At 38.1% G+C, this 21,745-nt stretch overlaps 1 protein-coding gene across 9 annotated transcripts in view; it reads left to right on the forward strand.

The window, feature by feature from the left end:
- Positions 1–21,745, forward strand: part of heatr6 (HEAT repeat containing 6) — a 152,880-nt gene that overhangs the window by 59,533 nt on the left and 71,602 nt on the right. For 5 of the 9 annotated variants that reach the window (XM_069911408.1, XM_069911406.1, XM_069911407.1 and 2 more), the window contains exons 15-19: positions 102–236; positions 6,333–6,455; positions 8,672–8,796; positions 9,605–9,701; positions 13,371–13,575. In XM_069911408.1, the coding sequence (XP_069767509.1) occupies positions 102–236; positions 6,333–6,455; positions 8,672–8,796; positions 9,605–9,701; positions 13,371–13,575 (685 nt within the window). Of the gene's footprint in view, positions 1–101; positions 237–6,332; positions 6,456–8,671; positions 8,797–9,604; positions 9,702–13,370; positions 13,576–16,139; positions 20,406–21,745 lie in introns of those variants that run through there. The other 4 variants (XM_069911401.1, XM_069911402.1, XM_069911403.1 and 1 more) reach the window with 2 other exon arrangements.

A 21,745-nucleotide genomic window follows, 5' to 3' on the forward strand; every position in this document is an offset into this window, starting at 1 on the left:
ATGAAACCCAAAGCTTGCTGTATTGCAAATACTGCAGATATATCTTCATGAATGGATATATTTTGTCGTTACACACATTAAGGTAATCTGTCTTATTGCAGGTTGTGACTTTTTGGTCCAGAATGTTAAATGGTCCATTGCCAGCAGCGTTACAAAATGATGAGCACTCGACACTTCAGACCAGCACCTGCGATGCAATCTCTTCAATCTTACCAGAAGCTTTTAGCAGTCTGCCAGTAAGAATGGTTGATAATCTTTGCTGTTGTTAGACATTATTATGTTTGGGAAAGATGTATTTTATGGTAAATCTTTGTTGTCTGAATATAAATTCTATATACTTAATGTACCAATATCTTCAAAAATGTTAGTCAGTTTCATGACAGTTGTTACATAGGTTAATACGTCAGCCATTCTTCACAGAAAATAATTCCAGAAACAAGAAGAAATATTTTATAGTAATATGATGAATGCGATGAATATTGACCATGAAAAGAAATGGTTTGTCCCTCAACCTGAACCAATGGAACAAGTGTTGGTTTGGTATCTCATCTGTTGATGTTTAATCTTGCAGTTCCCCTTCAGTCTTCCATGGATGTACCAGCGCAAATTTTGAATTCAAATTTTGAAGCAGGGTATGAACTTCTTGTTTAAATTTTATTTTAAATTATTTCCATACATGTAATCATAGGCCATATGCAAAATGCAGTAGTCAAATATTAGTATCAAATCCATTATACATGATGGTATAAAACCCCAACTCCCTCCCCGAAACAAAACCCCAAGAAAGGAAAAATAGATGAAAATAAGATAAAGCATAGAAAAAGAAAGATATAGAAAAATAAGAGAACAAGAATTCAAACCTAGTTGCCGAAAGGCGTCCCTCACCTCATAGTTCTAATCATTTATAGAAGGTTAACAGGCTTCAAAGCTTATGGGAAAAAATCGATCAATTAATTCTCTCAATTTGTAAATACGGGTGCCAATTTTTCAAAACTACATCATATTTATTTCTCAGATTATAAGTAATCTTCTCAAGTGGAATGCAGGTATGCATTTCTGTGTTCCGTCACTCCAAACTGAGGTGGGTGTCTGATTTCCATTTTACTGCTATACATTTTCTTGCTGCTGCCAAGGCAATCTTTACAAATTCTTTTTGATATATAGATAATTTCATTCTTATCCCTTCAATATTACCTAATAAAAATAACATTGGGTTTTGTGGGAATTTAATTCCTGTAACCTGTTCTTAAAAAAAAAAATGTTGCCAGATTGATCCAAAAGGGTCTCACTTTGGGGCAGGACCAAGTAGGATGACTGTCTCTTGACCACATCTAAAACATTGATCTGATTTCAATCTATTTAACTTTTGTGGTGTGAGGTATAATTGATGTAAAAAATTAGATTGAACTAAAATCTGTACAAAACATTTATAGTATTTGTCCTACTATCTTGATTTAACTCTGACCAATTTTGTTCCTCAATGTTAATATTTAAATTCATCTCCCATCTCTGTCTAGTTCTATGTATCCCCTGTTTGGGAGTCCCCTTCTGCAGTAAAATTACATAGATGAAATAAATTATTTTACATGTCTATTGCGAATCAGTATTTCCACATCGCCACATTTCGGTAATTACATTGTTGGGCCTAATTTATCTCTTAAATAAGCCCTTAATTGATAATAACAGAAAAGTGTATTATTTTGTATCCCGTTTTTATTTTTTAATTGTTCAAGTGACATTAAGACCCTTCCTTAATAAATATATAAGAAATTTTCTTGTATATTAAGATGTTAAGGGTTTCTTTCGTCAAGTTGACATGGAAATTTGAGTTAGGAGGTTTTACAATGATCAAATTTTAAAAAATATTATAAGATCTCAGTTGAGATCTTTGGCCTTTTTTTGATGAGGGAGAAAAAGCAGCATGGATTAAAATTGAAATTGATAAAATACAAAAGAGAATATATATATAAATGGGAATCAAAATTAATATCTTGGGAGAGAGAAGCACTATTGTTGAAATGTTTGATTAATATTTGAAGTAAGGTACATGATGAAATTGGAATGAGAAGCGCTGTCGTGTCTAAAATGCCTTTGATACAAAATTGACATTCCATTTTTAGTGGATAATCAGTTTTTACGTATTTGGTCTCGGAAAGGAATTAGATAGATAGAAGATTGTCATGACGGAAGGAATTTAATGTCATTTGAACAATTAAAAAATAAATACCGACTACAAAATAATGGACCTTTTTGTTATTATCTGTGAAGAGCTTGCTTGAGAGATAAATTGTATCCAATAATGTTATTACCAAAATGTGGTGATGTAGAAATGCTGATATGTAGAAGATATATTAAGAAATTTATCTAAGCTATCTAAACTTTATTGCAGAAGGGGACTTCCAGACAAGGGATACGTAGGTCTAGACAGCAATGGGAGATGGATTTAAATATTAACATTAATCAACAAAATTGGTCAGATCTGTGTCAAGACAGTATGACATATACTATAAATGTTAGGTATAGATTAGTTCAATATAATTTTATACATCAATTATATCTTACACTACAGAAGTTAAATAGATTGAAATCCGATTTATCAGATTAGTGTTTTTAAATGTGATCAGGGGACAGGCACTTTTTTTACATTCTACTTGATCCTGTCCTAAAGTGAGATTATTTTGGTTAGATTTGTCAATTTATTTTAGAACAGGTTGTAGGAATTAAATTCCTGCAAAATCCAATGTTATTTTTATTAGGTAATATTGAAGGGATAAGACCAAAATTGAAATTACCTATATATCAAAAATAATTTGTAAAGATTGCCTTGGCAGCAGCAAGAAAATGTATAGCAGTAAAATGTAAATCGGACATCCACCTCAGTATGGAGCGACAGAACACAGAAATGCATGGTTGCATTCCGCTTGAGAAGATTACTTATAATCTGAGAAATAAATATGACGTAGTTTTGAAAATTTGGCACCCATACTTACAAATTGAAGGAATTAATTTCTAGGTGTTTTCCCTAAGCTTCGAACCTTGTTAACTTCTTTGGAAATATTACAAGAAATAAATGATTAGAACTCTGTGGTGAGGGGTGCCTTTCGGCAACCAGGTTTCTATTCTTGTTTTCCTACTTTATTTTTCTTTTTCTATGCTTTTTTCTCATTTTCATTTCTATCTCTCTTGGGGTTTTGTTTAGGGTGAGGGGGTTGGGGGTTTGGGTTTATACTATCATCATGTATAATGGATTTGATACTAATATTTTATTACTGTATTTTGCATATGGCTATGATTACATGTATGGAAAAAAATTTAAATAAAATTTTCAAAAAAATGTTCCTTCTTTCATAACAATCTTCTATATATCTAATTCCTTTCTGAGACCAAATCTTTAAAAAATGATTATCCATTGAAAATGGATGTCAATTCTGTATCAAAGGGATTTTAGGCAGGACAGCGCTCCTCATTCCAATTTTGTTGTTTACCTTATTCCAAATATTAATCAAATGTTTCAACAAAGGTTTTTACCTCTCTGCAGATATTAACTTTGATTCCCATTTACATTCCAATATTCCCTCTTGCATTTTATCAATTTCTATTTTAATCTATGCTGTCTTTTCTCCTTCATCAAAAAAGTCAAAAATCTCAATTGAGCTGCCTTAATTGGTAAACCTCCTAACTCAAACTTCCATGTCAATTTGCCGAAAGAAACTCTCAACATCTTACCCTTCCAAAGAAAATTTCTTACACATTTCTTACATATTTACTTAATTATTGAAAAAACTTTTGTGGTATCATTATCGATAATGTTTGAAATAAATATTGAACTCTTGGAAATCTATTCATTTTAACACAATTAACCCTGCCCAATAATGTTATTGGCAGTATCTTCAACTTACTCAAATCTTCTCTAATTTTCTTAAGTAAACGTACATCATTCAATTTATATCTATATCTATATAAATTATATAATTTATATATAAATTATATATCTAATTTATTATCTACCCATATCCCTACATTTTTATTCCATTCATCAGCCATTTAAATTGTATATCTTGTTGATACTGAGTATAATCCCCTATAGTAAGGGGTATAATTTCAATTTTATCCCAATTTACTTAATAACATGATACTTTCCCATATTCCTCCAGTCTTAAATATAATTTACATAGCAAACTTGTTGGTTCTGTCAAATAGATCAAAACATCGTTAGCAAATAAATTAATTTTATATTCCTCTTGATTAACCTTAAATCCTTTAACATCAGGATCAGATTGAATCAATTCTTCAAGTGGTTCAATCATTAAGATAAATAGAGCAGGTGAAAATGGACATTCTTGACTACTAGACCTAGTTAAAGAAACAGTGCTGAAACCTGCCCATTTCAAATGACTTTAGCCTTAAGTTCATTATATAAAGCTCCATCTCAACTTACAAATACCTGTCCCATCCCAAATCTTTCAAACACCCCTCTTTTGTGCCATCTGCAGATGTTCTCTTTTTCACATACCCTGCCTGATCCGTGGAGTATGAACTTGAATGCTTGTTTCCTAGAATAAGAACACAACCAACTGCTAATGCCCTTTCAATGCTGGAAAACCATTTTTCCATTCCTTTTTAAGTTTCAACAAGAACCGTGCCCGAAGAGCTGTAGGTAATTTAGATGTTTGCTCTGTTGCTTCTCATCTCCATCTATTTGGTCAGCCTTTTAAATGAAACAAAGATGTCACCTGTGTTGGAATGTGGCACAATGAACCTGAAGGATAAAGGAAAGGGAAAAATTACAGCCTTGGATCCCCAGGATCACACTGTGCAGGCAAAGGAATCAACATGACCTTTTTAGGAGTAAACTGAGTGAATACATAATTACTGATACTGCAGCAAGTATCGTGGAGTTGAGTCTTATCCTTGTCCTTATTTTTTTGCAAATTTAGATTTGTATAAATTTTCCATTGTATAAAATGAGAGGAAGCAATGAATATGCATACCTGGGTGCTCTGTAATGTCTCCAACACAAGAGCACAGGTCTGTATCTGCATTTCAAGGCCTTTCATTAAGAAACCCAATTATCAGCTGTCCATCTAGCAAGGTGTTTGAAGGCTACTGTACATGCTAGTAAGGTAGGGGAAGATTTAAACTGAGTTGGCAGGGAAGGGGGGCTCAGATTAGTTTAGTTAAGAGGTAGAGTCACTGAAAGGAGAAATAGCAAGAATAAGCGAGTAAGTGCAGATCAAGGAATTCAAAGGTAAAATGCATCTATTTTCATGCAAGTGCTTTTGATGATCTCAAAGCTTTAATTGACACTGTTGGGGGGGGGGGGTCTACATCTGATATTGTTGCCATCATGGAGACATGGTTGAAGGATGGGCATCATCAACATCTTCATATTGTAAGGTATGGAATATTCAGGCAATTGCTAGTCAGAGAATGCATGAGTTGTTTATTGTCATCTCGTTACTCATTATTGCCATCAGTCTTTGTCTCTCATTGTCAAGCCAAGTTTGGATCCATTTTATCATATTAAAGTAATTCAATCTCTGACTAACAATGCTATACCATAAATGATTGGATCTTGGGGAGTATCGAAGAAAGGAAGGACCTTGGAGTTCGTACATAGATTCTTAGTAACGCAGATTAGGAAGGTGTCTGGACTACTGCACTTCATTATTCATGGCATCAAACATAGAAGTAGGATAGTTATGCTCCAACCTAATAAAATGTTGGGCAGAACTCAGCTGGAGTGCTATGTGCAGTTCTGGGCAACAAGGTATAGAAAGGATGTCGTAGTGTTGGAGGAGATTCACCAGAATGATGAATAGACAGTTTTCAGGTGAGACTGAAGAGGCTAAATTTGTTCTCCCTGGAGTGGAGGAGGTTAAGAGAAGACATGATTGAGGTATATGAAATTCTGAGGTACACCGATGGGGTGGACTGGAAGAAGTCTTCTTGAAGAAAAGAATCTTCACCTGGAAGATGGTATACATCTGGAATGCATTACCTGAGTGAATAGTTAAAGCCAGGTCAATGACATCATTTAAGATGTATTTAAATGAGCACTTGAATTGCTTTGGCATAGAAGACTATGGATCAAATGCTGGGATTACTCTGGAAGGGTGTCCACTGGTTGGTGTGGGCTGAATAGTCCGTTTCCATGTTATACAATTCATTGGCTCATGGTTCAAAACCCTAAGAAGAACATTGGAAAATTGAGATGTGAGTAAATTAAGACTGGTGGTTCGTGATTATTGGTGGGCTTCCAGATGAGCAGGACTCTGAGCATGTTGCTAAATTCTAGTTTTGAACTTTTGAAAATTAAATTGTTTTGTCAGAATGAAAAGCAGATCCTGTGCATTACTCTGTTGCTCGGACTTAATCACAGTGAACATCCCCTGGTCAAGGCAGCTGCTGTGCGTGCACTAGGTGTTTACATCCTCTTCCCCTCACTCAGACAGGTCAGTAAACCATCCACGTTATCCAGTTGATCCTGTAGAATCGTCAATGTTCATTAGTTGTTGAAAGTTCCTCTGTCTTCAGCATGTTGCAGGGCATCACGTTGGTGCTGTGGTTAGCGTGCTACAGCGTGAGCGGCCTGTGTTTTAATCCAGCCCTCTCTGTAAGGAGTTTGTACATTCTCCCTGTGATCTGTGTAGGTTTTCCCTGGGATGCTCCAGTTTCCTCCAACCTTTCAAAACATACGGGGCCGTAGGTTAATTTGGGTGTCATGGGTTCAAATGGCCAGAATAGGCTTCTACTATGCTGTAAATAAAATTTAAAAATTGGGGGAAAAAAATTAAAGGATGATTTAAGGCACTGAAGTAAGGATGTTCCCTGATATTTCCATTCTATTTATTTATTTATTTATTTGTTTGTTTTTGTGTGAATTCATGAACAAGCATGAAACTTGATGTTGCAAGTCTGCTGATCAGATATTCATTCTGAAATTGGCCTCTCAGTTGAAAAAACTGGGGGAAACTGCAACCTTGAACTAATTTCCAGTGGGGAAATTGAACGGGAAGCTGACAAAATCTGATGCTGAGACTTAAAGAAAAAAATTACAATGCATGTTTTTTTTTAAAAAAAAAAGGGGTGGTAATGTTATAAGAATTCTGCATAAAATATAATTGTGAATAATTAGGTTCAATTATTGCATAAAATATAATTGTGAATAATTAGGTTCAATTAATGTGGTTCAATGTGTAGTCCTTTGGCATAATTTTTATTTGATTATTCAATGTGATTTTATGCTCTGAATCATAAACTTGTTCAGTGTGACACATACATATTTTAACCAGTATACTGCAGGCCATCAACTTGCACTGTGAAACTACAAATGCAATTTCCTATTTTCATTTTTCGTAATGCATTGTTAACAATACAGTTCATGTCTTAATGGATTAAAGTTGATAGAGCAAGAAAAACCCCTTCCAATTATATTGCATTGTTCAAAGCTTAAGTTGTCATGAAACCTTTTACATCCAATGAGGTAAATGTGGCAGTTGATTTACACAGAGCTGAGTCTGGTTCTAGCACTCTGGTACAGGAACGTTCTGTTCCATACCATTGCCTGTCACTGCATTTTGAAAAAGAAACTGAATACTAGGAGCCTCTCCATGCTTTCACAGTGCTTTTTCTGACACTGGAAGCCTTCGTGAAGCTTCCATGGAATAGAACTTCCCTCTGGCTTGAGAAGGAACTAATTGTGATATTGTCTTCATGGGTCAGACCCCTATGCTTGCAAATTGAGATGCCAGGTCGTCCACCACATCCAAGTATCCCATTCCACCATGCTACGTACCTCTGAGTCCAGTGGCAGAGCACTGATGGACTGAGTAGAGGGTCTGATTGTACCTGGCACTGATCATTCTGCTTTTTATCAAGATCCAGGATCACTTATCACTATCCAGGACCTGCTCCACCTTATGGAGTGCCTATAGATTCCAGACCTTTTGGGTGATTGGGCACAGGGAGCCAACCAAGATGAGCAAGGCCACGGGAAGACATGAGGGATGTGCAAATGGTTAAAGGGATTGGACTTGATCTGGCCCACTGTTTGGGAATTGACCTTCATACCTTGAGCTCAATTCACATTTCAGATTTATTGTCAGAGTACATACATGACATCGCATACAACACTTAGTTTCTTTTTCCTGTGAGCCACTTTTTTGAAGTGCAAACAAAAAACTGGACACATGTAAACAAATGAATAACTGTAAACAAATCATAAATGCAATCAAACCAACTGCACAATACAGAGAGAATTTTGAAAATCAATAGTGTACAGAGTCCTTAAATGAGCCCCTGATTGAGTTTTTTGTTGAGGAGTCTGGTGGAGGAGGGGTAGCAGCTGTTCCTGAACCTGGTGGTGCGAGTCTTGTGGCACTTGTACCTCTTTCCTGATGGCAGCAGTGAGAGCAGAGCGCTTCCTGGGTGGTGTGGATCCTTTGATTGCTGCTGCTCTCTGACGACAGCGTTCCCCGTAGATGTTCTTGATGGTGGGGAAGATTTTGCCCGTGATGTCCTGGGATGTGTCCACTACCTTTTGCGGGGATTTATGCTCAAGGGTATTGGTGTTCCTCTTACCAGACCATGATTCGTTTAAGATATAAATGTAAGAAACTGATACTTTTTTCACTAGGGAAACTAAGTTTTAACTTTCTTCATGAAACAGGATGTAATGTTCGTGGCTGACACTGCAAACGCCATCCTGACTTGCCTGGATGACAAATCCTTAAATGTCCGTACCAAGGCAGCGTGGTCACTGGCCAATCTCACGGACACCTTGATTGCAAACATGTATGTATCTATTGTTTCCAGTACAAAGCTTGCATGAATTGCTGTTGCATGAATTGCAGAGCACAGCATGCTGCCATCGTTTTGGAGCTGGCAATTTTTACAGTGCCACAGGTGTGGCACAGCAATACCCCATATTATGAGTTTGCTAAGTTAAGCAATGACATCCCATGAAGGTGGGAGCCAAGCGGTGTGGCTTGAGAAAGGAAGTTGAATTGAAGATGCGCTATAAATTTAGACTGTCGAAGTATTTGATTCCTATCTGCCTCCTCAGTTCAGGGACAATTAATGATTGACAATAGTCCCAATATAGTGGGTGATCCACTTGCTTTATGAATGGAATGGAATGAATCAATAAATAGTCACATTGGAACCTTCAATGTTCATATGCTGATGTCTTATTGTCTCTTGGCTGGTACATGAGAACGGAAAATCCGGAGATGGAAGGGAAAAGTGTTTAGTTTAAAAAAAAATGTCCTGGGATATTGTAGTGAAACTGATTATCGAGCTGCTGGATATTCTTGAATCTGTTCAATTTGGTTTTACAATTAAACTACTGGAGCAAAGATTGGAAAACCATCAAAGAAAACGTGTGCTTGTTGGTCAGTCAGTGAGAGCTTGGAACACCCTAAGGGGCAAGTTCTGTGCCGATGATATGTAACGATAATCTTTATTTACTGAAAGAAAAAAGATTAAAATACAAATTGTAAACCAAATAATGTATGAGTGGTATAACTCCCATAAAGCTTTATCTTTTGAATAATTTACACATTGTAGTCTATTAGTCACTGATTAATCTGTGCCTTCTCAGGGAGTCCATGGGCCTAGATTTTCAGGAGGAGCTCTCAGATGTCCTGCTTCTTAAGATGTTGAAATCAGCAACTCGTGCATCCCATGATAAAGACAAGGTGTGAGTCTGATGTACAAAAGCATTTTATTCTGCTCGCATTTATTTCCTATTGTTTGTGTGACTCTTGTCATTAATAATTTTGTATATGGTATTCATTGTAATTTTCACTTTTCATTTAGCAGGCTTAAAAGCATCCCTGTTGTATTAAAATAGCGCAGCTACCAGCACACCATGACCAATGTCATGGGCAAATTGCCAGTGGGATATTAATATTGATTTATCCATGTGCTAAGAGATTAAACAATTGATGTCATACTTACTGATGGAAAATTATCTTAAATTATTATATAATCCTATTTTAGCCCCAAATTCAGGAGTATGTTACATAGTTACACAACTTCCTGGTCAAGCGATCTGAACAGATAGATCACACATGTCAAACTCAGGCCGTGATATAATTATATTTGGCCCGCAAGATCATATCAAATATGTATTAGAGCTGGCCCGCCGCGCCAGTATAGCGCATGCACAGCTAATACTACAAATCCCAGAATGCTTTGCAAATGCGTTGGCGTCAGCCCGCTAATCGCCCCCACCTCCTCTCTTTACTTTCGTGAGGATCTGCGACCTGTCGCCTAACTCACATGTAATAAACCCCTTACGAAAAATGGCCAAACCAAAGACAGAAAACAGGACCTTTCAAGACAGGTGGGAGGCAAACTCTGACCCCAGAGTTTGATGAACTTGCATCTAAGAAGAGATGCCAAGTATCTGGTTGAGATCCAGGTGCATCAGAGTCAATCACAGTGTAGCAAGCTAAGCTTGGATTAATATTTTCTTTGGTTAACTTCGGACTGTTCAGAGTTGAAAGATTGGATTTTCATTGAAGCAAGTTGTTATTTTTTTGACTTGTTGGCTTGTGAAAAAAAATACATTTAAAAGGAGCTTAAAGGCTATAGAGAAATATTATTTATTGAATATTTTATTTCTCATTTGTTAATGCTTCTTCTGGAAAGAGTTTAACCAAAACTATTATTAAACATTTATTTTAATAAGAAAAAGTTTAAGATTACTTATGTTGAAAGAAGAGAAAACATGCAGATGTTGTTGAAAATTTTCAATAAATATTTAGTTTGGCCCACGACTTAGTCCAAGGTTTTAATTTTGGCCCTCTGTGAATTTGAGTTTGACATCCTGAGATCTTTTTTTTCTTATTTCTTTGGCTTGGCTTCGCGGATGAAGATTTATGGAGGGGTAATGTCCACGTCAGCTGCAGGCTCGTTTGTGGCTGACAAGTCCGATGCGGGACAGGCAGACACGGTTGCAGCGGTTGCAAGGGAAAATTGGTTGGTTGGGGTTGGGTGTTGGGTTTTTTCTCCTTTGTCTTTTGACAGTGAGGTGGGCTCTGCGGTCTTCTTCAAAGGAGGTTGCTGCCCGCCGAACTGTGAGGTGCCAAGATGCACGGTTTGAGGCGATATCAGCCCACTGGTGGTGGTCAATGTGGCAGGCACCAAGAGATTTCTTTAGGCAGTCCTTGTACCTCTTCTTTGGTGCACCTCTGTCTCGGTGGCCAATGGAGAGCTCGCCATATAACACGATCTTGGGAAGGCGATATCACAAGCAAGATTTGCATTAATAAATTTAAAAAAAACTGCAGATGCTAGAAATCTGAAAATGCTGGCAGCAGCAGGTCAGGTCACACCAAACCTCAAAATATTAAAATGCAAATAAATAAAGTCCATGGTAACATAATGAAGATAACATTCATTTACTCAATACAGTAGAAGTCCAAAGATTCAAACTGCTTGGGGATTGGATCAGTCCGCATTTTTGGATTTTCCAGATTCTTAGGAGGTACTTATAAAATTCAAGTTTAAGGAGGAATAAATAATAGATGAACAGATTAAATTTTGATAGTTTATTCATTAGCAAATGCAGCATGCTTCATTTATCAAATTGAGTATTTTAAAGAAAAAGAAAAACACTGCTGTGCATCTGTGGTGCTTGCACACGCACACAAATGGCCACTAAATTAAACAAGTTTTCAAAAGTCCGGATTCTCAGGTGGCCTAGATTTCTTGACTTAGACATATAGCACAGTTATAGGCCACTTCGGCCCACAAATTTACGCCCTTTTAACCTAGGTATGTTTTGAATGGTGGGAGGAAACTGGAGCCCCCGAAGAAAACCCACGCAGACATGGAGAGAACTCCTGACAGACACTGCAGGATTTGAACCCTGGTCTGGTCCCAATCGCCAGTGCTAAAGGGGCCTTGCGCTAACAGCTTCACCAGCCGTGCCACCCTCCTGTATGAAATAGAGTGAAACAAATATTTCACATAATGTTCATCTAGACAAGAGAAGATAAAGAATAAGGGTGTTTAAGATTAAGGGCTTTGTCCTATGGATAGGACAAAACTGTTTCCAGTTGCAGAAGGATCCAAGTGCCTTGACTTAAAATAATTGGCTGAAGAAATGAGGAAATGGGAACAGGAGCAGGGTATCTGGCCCATAATTAAAATTTGATGAAGATTTGTAGCAGGTTGTTATGATCTGGAATCCACCATGCAAAAGATTCAATAATGGTTTCCAAAGCTGAGATGGATTTGTGCGTGAAAAGGAAATTTTGCACGTGCAAGGGGAAAAGAACAAATGAAAGAGACCAGTTGGTGGATCTTTAGTGCTGCAGCACAGACATGATGACTGGAATGGCTGTCTTTTCAGTCTTGTTTAAGAATCTTTGGATGAGTGGGAGGAAAAGGAAGAAGGTAGGGTTACAAAGTGGAAAAATCTGAACCTCTTGAAGGATATTAAAGAAAGTTCTGTGGCTATTTTACAATTACATGTCAAAGGAACATTCACAGAGAGAAAGGAATTGGTATTTCTAAAACATCCATGCAGGTTGCATCTCAAGAAAATAATTCTTAAAATTGTTACCAATGCAGCAGAGACGATGTAAATTTTGAACTGACCTCTATCTCTTCAGTGTCGGTCATTTACAATTGATACTACAAAAATGCATGTCATTTAGAATCGGCAATACTGGGGGGAAAAAAAGTTGTGAGCCACCACTTCCATGCATTTTTTATTGCCACTTTTCACTGTAAAATTATGACTCATTGAAAGGTACCTTTATACAAAATGAATACTTGACTAATTCTCAATGAATAAATTTTTATCTGTAAGTGTAACCATGGCTACCCGATGTGATGGGTTTTAGTTTTGACAGTTGCCTCATGCCTGACTCAGCTTTGCACGCCAGACCAGTTCCAAGTAATCAATGCATCTTACAAGCACCTTTCATATAACTCTGTACAGAAGTGAGTTTTGCATCTCATTAATTTCTATACTACCCATGTCCGTTGTCTCCAGTCTTGAAGTCGTAAACCAAATTATAAACCAAATGCTTTGTTTTGAATCTGAGCAATTAATAAATCCATTGTGCTATGTGCTACTGGAGTTATTCAATTTCCAAAGTCACCTTCAATACTGGTTTAATGTCAGTTCCAGAAAATGCACAAGAATAGCTGGGAGGAGGGGGCAACTTTTGCTTCATTATTCTTCAAATACCAATTTCCTCTCTCAGTGAATTTGCTTGGTGAACCAGGATCTTTCTTCTGAAGGTGTATGCACAGGACTCGAGGTATACTGTCCTTCCCTGCCCAGTTTAGTTTGATTTGTTAATGCTGGTCGTCATTAGAATGTTCATTCTGCTTGTCTAATCTAGGTCAAGAGCAATGCTGTGAGGGCTTTGGGAAATCTGCTACACTTCCTGCAGCCACACCACATTTCCAAGGCCCAGTTCAAGCCAGGCATTGAAGAATCAATCCAAGCCTTAATCCGTACTGTTCAGAGTGAGACGACCATGAAGGTGCGGTGGAATGCATGCTACGCACTAGGAAATATGTTCAAGAACCCAGCTATTCCACTTGGTATGTATTCTGGCCCTTGGAATTCCTGACTGTTCCAAAACTTTAGAGTTGAGAATTACTTGGTGTCGTTTGTAGTGGGATTCCCTCTCAACTTGGGTTTTCTGCCTGTAGTGGCCTCCTGTGAAGCAAATGGTATTGTAGAATTCCATATGACACAGAATTAAGCTATTCCACCCAGAGTCCATGTACAAACTCTTTTGGTAACTGATCCCTGTTAAGTATTCAACCAATTCCTTTTTGAAAATTTATAATTGCCTGCTGCCATTATCCAGTCAGGCATTGGATCCAAGTTCATAGCAATTGATTGAGAATCCATGTGAACAACTTGGTACAATAATCATGAGTCCATAATATGAAGAGTTCTTGTTTTCTGTTTGCAGAGAAAGAAATGCTTAAATTTTTAAGTGCCCTTTCATGATCTCCTAGATTGCTTTGTAGCCAAATGAAATATTTTGAAGTGTTTGCATTGTTGAATGCAGGAGCTAATTTGCACAGTGGAAGTGCCCACAAACGGCAATAATCATCGGATAATAAAGGTCAGATCATCAAGGATAATTTAGAGCTATAGAATGCATCAGCACACCAACAGGCCCTTTGGGCCTTCTAGTCTATGTCGAACTACAGTATTATCAGCCTAGTCTCATTGACCTGCACCATCCATCCCCCTCCCATCCATGTACTGATCCAAATTTTGAAATCTACCACTTCTGGTGGCAGCTCGTTCCACACTCTTACCAACTTCCGAGTGGAAAACGTTCCCTCTAAAGTTCCCCTTAAACATTTCACCCTTAATCCATGTCCTCTCTGAGTTGTCTCACAACCTTGAATTGTAAAGAAGCCATTTTGCTTTTACCCTATCTATACCACTTGCCATCAAATAGAGTCACCTTTCAAATTTGTGCCCTGCGGGCTTTTATGCCAAAGATGTTGCGCAACATTAACTTGATTTTGAACCTATTGAAGGAATTTGGTAGATTTGGAGAAGTTTGAAAGATGTTGGGAATGTATTTCATCATTTAGTGGTGTCCTTAGAAACTTCCATTTCAAGTGAATTTATAAATAATACAACCTTTGGCCATTTCCAACACATAATATGGTTACATGATCTTCAAAGTCAAAGTTCAAATTTATGTTAGAGTACATACATGACATCAGATTCTTCTTCCTGTGGGCGAGGCAGAATTGCCATTTATTGGTAATGCAAAAAAGCTGTACTCAAGAAGATACGTAAACAAATAAAACTAACTGCAATACAGAGAAAAAAAAAATCAATAAAATGCGCAAGTAAGAGTCCTTAAATAAGCCACTGATTTGAGTTTGATGTTGAGGAGTCTGATGGTGGAGGGGTAGCAGTTGTTCCTGAACTGGGTGATGAGAGTCTTGTGACACCTATCCTCTTTCCTGATGGCAGCACAACAGAGTGTGTGCTGGGTGATGTGGATCCTCGATGATTGCTGTTGCTCTCCTATGGCAATGTTCCCAGTTGATGTTTTTGATGGTGGGAAGGGTTTTGCCTGAGATGTCCTGGGCTGTGTCTACTACATTTTGCAGGGCTTTACACTCAGGAGTATTAGTGTTCCTGTACCAGAGAACATGGTATCAGACCATGATGTAGCTGGTCAGCACACTTTCCACCACAAATCTGTTGAAATTTACCATGGTTTCTGGTGTCATACCAAACCTCAGCAAACTTCTGAGGAAGTAGAAGCGTTGACGTAATTTCTTCATGATGCCATTAGTGAGTTGGGTCCAGGAAAGATCCTCCAAGATGGTGAGCAAATTTAATTTGCTCACTGTCTCCTCTTCTGATTCCTCAATGGTCGATGGATTATACACCTCTGGTTTTTCCTTCTTGAAGTCAACAATTCTGTTGGTATATCCTGTAAGCTGACTCATCACCCCTTTTTATATAATTCACTATCAGTGAATTTGTAGAAGGTGTTGTTCTATTAGCCACACAGTCATGGGTGAATAGTGAATGGAGTAGGGGGCTAAAAATGTAGCCTTGTGGTGATCCAGTACCTTCAACTGGTACACCAATGGTAAATCAGCTGCAGAGGTAATTGAGTCTTCAGCTAAAGTAGCCAGTGGAAGAAGCAAAGATACCCCTGTAACAAAGATGGCTTGTTAAAAATTAAGAGCTTTTAGATAGATACTGGACTTTTGTTTTGTATAAAGCTTAAAAGCATTTTATTTTCATATTCATGCAAGTGAAGTTTGTTCAGCATATGGACAGTATAGTATTTTTGTCTTTTAAATTGTTTATTCTTAATGCAGGTGTATTAGTTAGGCGTTGCAGGAGTGAGTCTCAAGCAACTGGAAAACTCACTTATCTGACATCTACCATTCCCTGCAGGTGCCAGATATCTGGGGTTTTACTACAGTATGGCAGCATGATAGGACTTTGTCAGGGTATGTCTTGGTTTTGTAGCTTTTGATAAAAGTTTATAAAGTGTGGATTTCAATGCTACTTTAGATTGTGATTCATGCTTGGAGCTTCAGGTTTGAAATTAAATATAAAATGTTAGTGCCACGTCACATCTTAATGTGGTCTTCCTTTACAGACTCTGCTCCATGGGCGCCACAAGCATTTGGTGCATTGACCTCGGTGGTAAAAACCTGCAAGAACTTCAAAGTTCGCATCAAGTCAGCCACGGCGCTTTCGATCCCAGATACCCGCAAGCGCTACGGTGACGGTAACCAGTTCTCTGAGATCTGGAACGCATTGGTTCTGGCCTTGGAAAAGAGTGAGGAGACAGAGGACTTCCTGGAGTTTAAATACTCTGCCAGTTTGCGGACTCAGATCTGTCAGACTCTGCTCCATCTCCTCCGTCTTGTCACTGGCAACGATCTCCCCTGCATCCTCGAGACTCTGTCGACAAGAGGCGACTTGATCCGAACTTTTGTTCAGCGCTTCCTGACGTCAGGAGTGGAGGCTGATGAAACAATAACTCAGTCTGACCCACACGATAGGGTCAGGATGTTGCTGGAGGCCATGCAGAATATAAACAGCCTTCAGGAGGTTCCTGTTGATGAGAAAGAGAAGATTATCAAATATTTGGATGAAATTTTGAAGCATTATGTGGAACCCATACAGACACAGACTGGCCTAAAAAAAATCAAAGCATAAGAATTGGTTTTACTTTGAAGCTACAACCTTCTACCCTATTGTTATGCTGGAAGTAATTTGGATCACATAATTTCCACAGCTGTGTCTGTTTAGTATTTATTTTGATTTGACGTTTTGGATTGGATGTTAGAATAGTTTATTGGTTCTCAACCATTTTCGGTCTAAGGTCCACCTGGCTTCCAGCCTAACGTGCCATGGCCCTCTAGTGGCAATGACTGAGCAATATTTTCAAGTCAAATGCAGCTCTGTAAGAAACACCTCTATCTAATTAAAATATTTTATTTAACATCTTTAAAGAAGAAAATTTGGCCTACGTGAAACCGTGGTGTGGCCCATCAGTGGGCATAGACCCACTGGTTGGGGACCACTAGTTTTGATACCTCCACTATCTGAGATGTTGGGATTGTGTTGGCTAATGTCTGGTTTGATATTTTTCAATCCCAGCCTAGGTTTGCATCTGGCCTCGGGTTGCCGATCGTTTAAACTGAACTGAAGTCTTGTGCAGCTGCAGAGACTGCAGTTGTTACGAGACCAAAGGACCTCAAAACCCAGCAGCAATAGACATTCACTAAGACAAGTAGTTACTTAAATAAAAGTTATTTTTAATTATCTTTAAACATGAAAACCTAATCAAACTTTAACTTGTCACTATTGACTTAACTAACCCAACTTAACCCCCTTCTAATTCTAAGCACATGTGTATGTAATCTTTGTGTAAATTTAAGAAAAGTTATTTGGTTCACAGTTCAATCTCACTTCTCATTCTACCAAGTCCACTGGTTGCAGGCAATTCTTATACTCAGAATTTAACATATATAAAGTTCATCAGGCTTTGGTGCTTGAAAGGTAAATGTTTACTGCTCAGGAAGGTTCTCATAGGGTTTGCAGAGAGAGATTTGTTGTTCCAGGATTTCCACAACTGAGGTACCACCATTAACTACCTGATGTCTTGCTGATGAAACTTGGCCCATCAGGGTTCTCCAGATGATAACCTCTTTCTTCAGGCTACCACCACAGAGTTCCTTTCTGTTCCTCTTATTCCAAGAGAAACATCCGCCACTCTGGAGTTTGTTTCAGTTCCAACCAGCTTGTTTCAGCTGTCTGTTGTGTCTCTCTCTCGCTCTCTCTCTCTCTTCCCCCCCCCCACCATGTCACTCTCTCACTTGCAAAACCCCTGACCTTCTCCAGCAAACAATATAAGTGAGTCTTCTTCGTCAAGCTGTTGTCTTTAGCTAAACAAGAACCAAGGAGTGACCTTTCTGCACTCTGTCAAAACCCTTCCAAAGAGCTTTCAACAGCCAGAGTGTCTCCGACTTGGTGCTTTAATGACACCATTTCAATTAGCATCTACTTGTGAAATGTGCACAGCATTCTTCATAGTTTCTGTAAATTCACTGAATATGCATTCTTCAATATTTCAAATAAGATCTGATTTAAAATGTGTGTATGTATGTAACCTACTCTAATTTTACCAATTTATCTCCCAAAAACATCTACAAATATTCCATCACAGCAGGAGCACTGGAGGCAAATCCAAGGTGACTTGCGTTGAGCTACTCTGACTATAGAGGGCCCCAGGCAATGCTAATGGCGAATCTTTGTCTGCCTTATGGCAGACGAAAGGCAATTTCATGTAATACAGTACAACTCTGATTATCCGAAAGGGTCGGAACTGGGCCTATTTTGGATAAATGATATTTTCATATATCTGGTCATTTTTTAAAAATGAGCCCAATAGCAACTGCAAATCACTTGTAACAGTTTATAGGCCACAACAAACAGTAAGGGAAGGCTTTTTTTGGGTAATATTTTATTTATCACTTTAAATATACCACTTTAAATCATACCAAATACAAAACATCAAGAGAACCCCTCCCCTATTAAACAGAGAAAGAACAAAGAGAAAGAAACACAAAAAAAGCATCCCATTGTCAGTATGTACACACGATGATACCACAGTGTTAAAATCTTTACTGAGGTCTACTGGCCAGCCAGTAGCGATCGTAACCCTAGATTGCTGCCAGTGAGGTACCCATATGCTCTAAATAAGGCTACCAGATTTTTAGGAATGTGTTATAAGGGAAGGACTTTTTAAGCATGAAATGATGCTTAATTCTCACCAAAAAAAAAACAACCTGAACAAAATGAGGTAAATCCAACACCAAAAACTCTAAATTCTACTGTGAATTTTTTCCAAAATTTGTTTCAATCTGTGACATCAGTTTGGCTCTGAAAGAATTTTGGATAACTGAGGATTTCTGGTTGTTGAGGATATCCTCATTTATCTGAAAAATTTCAGAGGCAAAATTACATCATTTTGGCTTCAAGCCTTTTCAGATAAATGAGGATTTCTGATTTTTGTGAAATCCTCAATTTTCAGGATTTTTTTCCGGAGCTGAACAAATATCACTTCTGGGCCCAAAAAACACTTTGGATAATCCAATTTTGGATTATATTTCTGTTTTATTATATGACATTAAGTAGTATCAGATCTGTCCTTGGGCTGCTTCTCCCTAATGAAGTTGCTCCTCCCCAGGTTCCAATAGGGATAGCTCCTGTGGAAATTACCTCAAAACTGATGCTGATCTCATTGAGAGAGGTGGGTGTGCAAAGTGATAGATCTCTCAGTGGGTAGCATCTAAGTTTATAAACACAATAGAGGAGGCTTTACTTCCTAACCTGATGTGGGTGAGCTTAATCTTACCCAGGGTCTCTCTGATAGAAAGGGCTGATGGAAAGGGCTGATGGAAATCTCTGATTCATCAACACTAAACATCCCCTTGACATTTTTGTTTTGTAAAAAGGTGGGCGGAGTACAGAATAAGATGAGATGCCTTTGAAGTGACAATGTATTCGACGCAGATGAGTGGTTGTCCTGCGGAATGGAATATTTTCAACCTGTACCTAATAGCCTTGCTCATTACTGTTCAGCAACGGGTCAATCACTATTTCTATTTTTGTTTGTTTATATCATCCTTGTTGGATCTCTGCAGGCCTTCTACTCCCACGCTTTCATCGCCATAATTTTAGTGCTACAATAAGCTGGGGCTGTTGTCTGTTTTGGAGAGTATCTTCATGTCGTTCAAACCCATAAAATTGGATTAAAGGAACCAAGAACAATTGGCTCTCAAATTATGTGCAAGTACTGAGAACTCATTCAACCTTGAATTCTATGGTTGTTGCAAGCTTCTGTTCAGAAGCTAATTTATAGCTCCACTTGTGCTTCGGCTATTGGATGGTTGAAGTAAAATATCTTGGGCACATAGAAGGGTTCCTCTTACACTACAATGCTTCTGATATAGGACTCAGCAGCTGCAACCATCGCTCGATGATACAGAATCTACTGATGATTATTGATCCATCTTCATAAATGCAGTCCAGTGAAGAACTTAGAGGGCAAGACCAACAAAAACACATTTCTTAATTTTGGACCCAGCAACAGTTCATACAGGTCCTTACAGATGTTGAAAGTTGAGCACAAGTTTGAGACCAGTTTTTTTTCCCCTCAGATGTACTACTTTTGGATCGAAAGTCATAGAGAGCACAGAAACAGGCCCTTTGGCTTAACTCATCCATACCAACCAAGGTGACAAACTGATCTTGTTCCATTTGCCTGTGTTTGGCTCATATTCCTCTAAATCTTTCCTATCCACATACATGGCCAAGTTGTCCCTGTTTCTACCACTTCCTTTGCATATACCCACCATCCCCTGTGTAGAACAGTGGTTCTCAAGCTTTTTTTTATACTCGCATGCCAACTTCAGTAATCACTTACTAACTACAGAGTACCTCTGGCATCCTATGCCCTTCAGGATTTTATAAACCTCTGTTAGGCCGTCCCTCAGAATCCTTCACTCCAAGGACCTGTCAGACCAAATGATCAATTCATTACGCAAACTAGTTTTTAACAAAATATCTGCCTGTCATTTCAGCCAGTGATTTTTCTTTTTTGTATTGGCACTTTCTCTGAATTGAAAAAATGTGAAACATGTCAATTTTTGCTTTCAAAACTGCTTGCTGTTGTATCATTTTATATTACACATTCACTGTTCCAAGGCATTTCACACAATTATTGTCACGATCACATGTACTTGATCAAAACTATTGAGAAGCTCTAGACTGTTTCAGATGACAAAAGTTAACTTGGTTTGGGCCATGGTTAACCAGCCACCAGGTGGACCACTAGATCACTTCATCCTTCCACTCACCTGAAGTCTGATTTTAAAAACTTCTGAATCTCAAACAGTATTCAACCTATAAACAGCAAACCGGTAATTTTATATAAATGGTCTCCAAGATCATCTTCAGTTATTCTGACCTAATATAATGCAGTTCCCAGTCCAGTTCCTCCTTCCCTACGAAACAATAGATATATTGAGTTTAAAATTTTCAGAAGAACTTTTGAACCACTGAAAGTTGAAGCTCTGCGTTCAGGGAGCAATAGATAAACCCTAAGTTGTAGAGGGAAGGCCCATTGCACCTGTGCCAACAGGAGTGCCAGGATGCTCCCTTGAAGATTTTAACTATTAAGATTGACTTCTCCTGCATGTATAGTTTGGGGAGGGGCGGTTGAGTGGGATCTTCCTTTTTCCTTCTGGTTAATGATGAATCTGTTCCCAATTTGTCAAGTAGTGGAAATAATCTTTCTCTATTTGCTTTCTCAAATAATTTTGTGGGAAAAGGAGCAACCTTTCACAATGTGTGAAGTTAGTTTTTAATAATTGAAACACGTCAAAGCAGTTGGAATCCTAAAATTGACGGCAGTATGCATTAACACCATCATTTTGTGCTCTTCAAATAGCATTATTATTACATAATACACAATTATATCTCTGCTTTAATGCTTTCACAGCATTAAACCAATGATAAGAAGATTTTAATTGATATTTCTCTTTCGACGTTCTCAGGACGCCATAGGGCATTTTGCCGCCAAAGTGTTTTGGCGGTGTGTTCAATGCTGCAGTTGCAAATTTTTAGAAAGGATTCGCAAAGAGCAAATATGAAGATGGCAGATAATCTGTCTCAATTTTGCGACTCGAT

The sequence above is a fragment of the Narcine bancroftii genome, chromosome 14 (assembly GCF_036971445.1).
Source record: "Narcine bancroftii isolate sNarBan1 chromosome 14, sNarBan1.hap1, whole genome shotgun sequence".
NCBI classification, from domain to species: Eukaryota; Metazoa; Chordata; class Chondrichthyes; order Torpediniformes; family Narcinidae; genus Narcine; species Narcine bancroftii.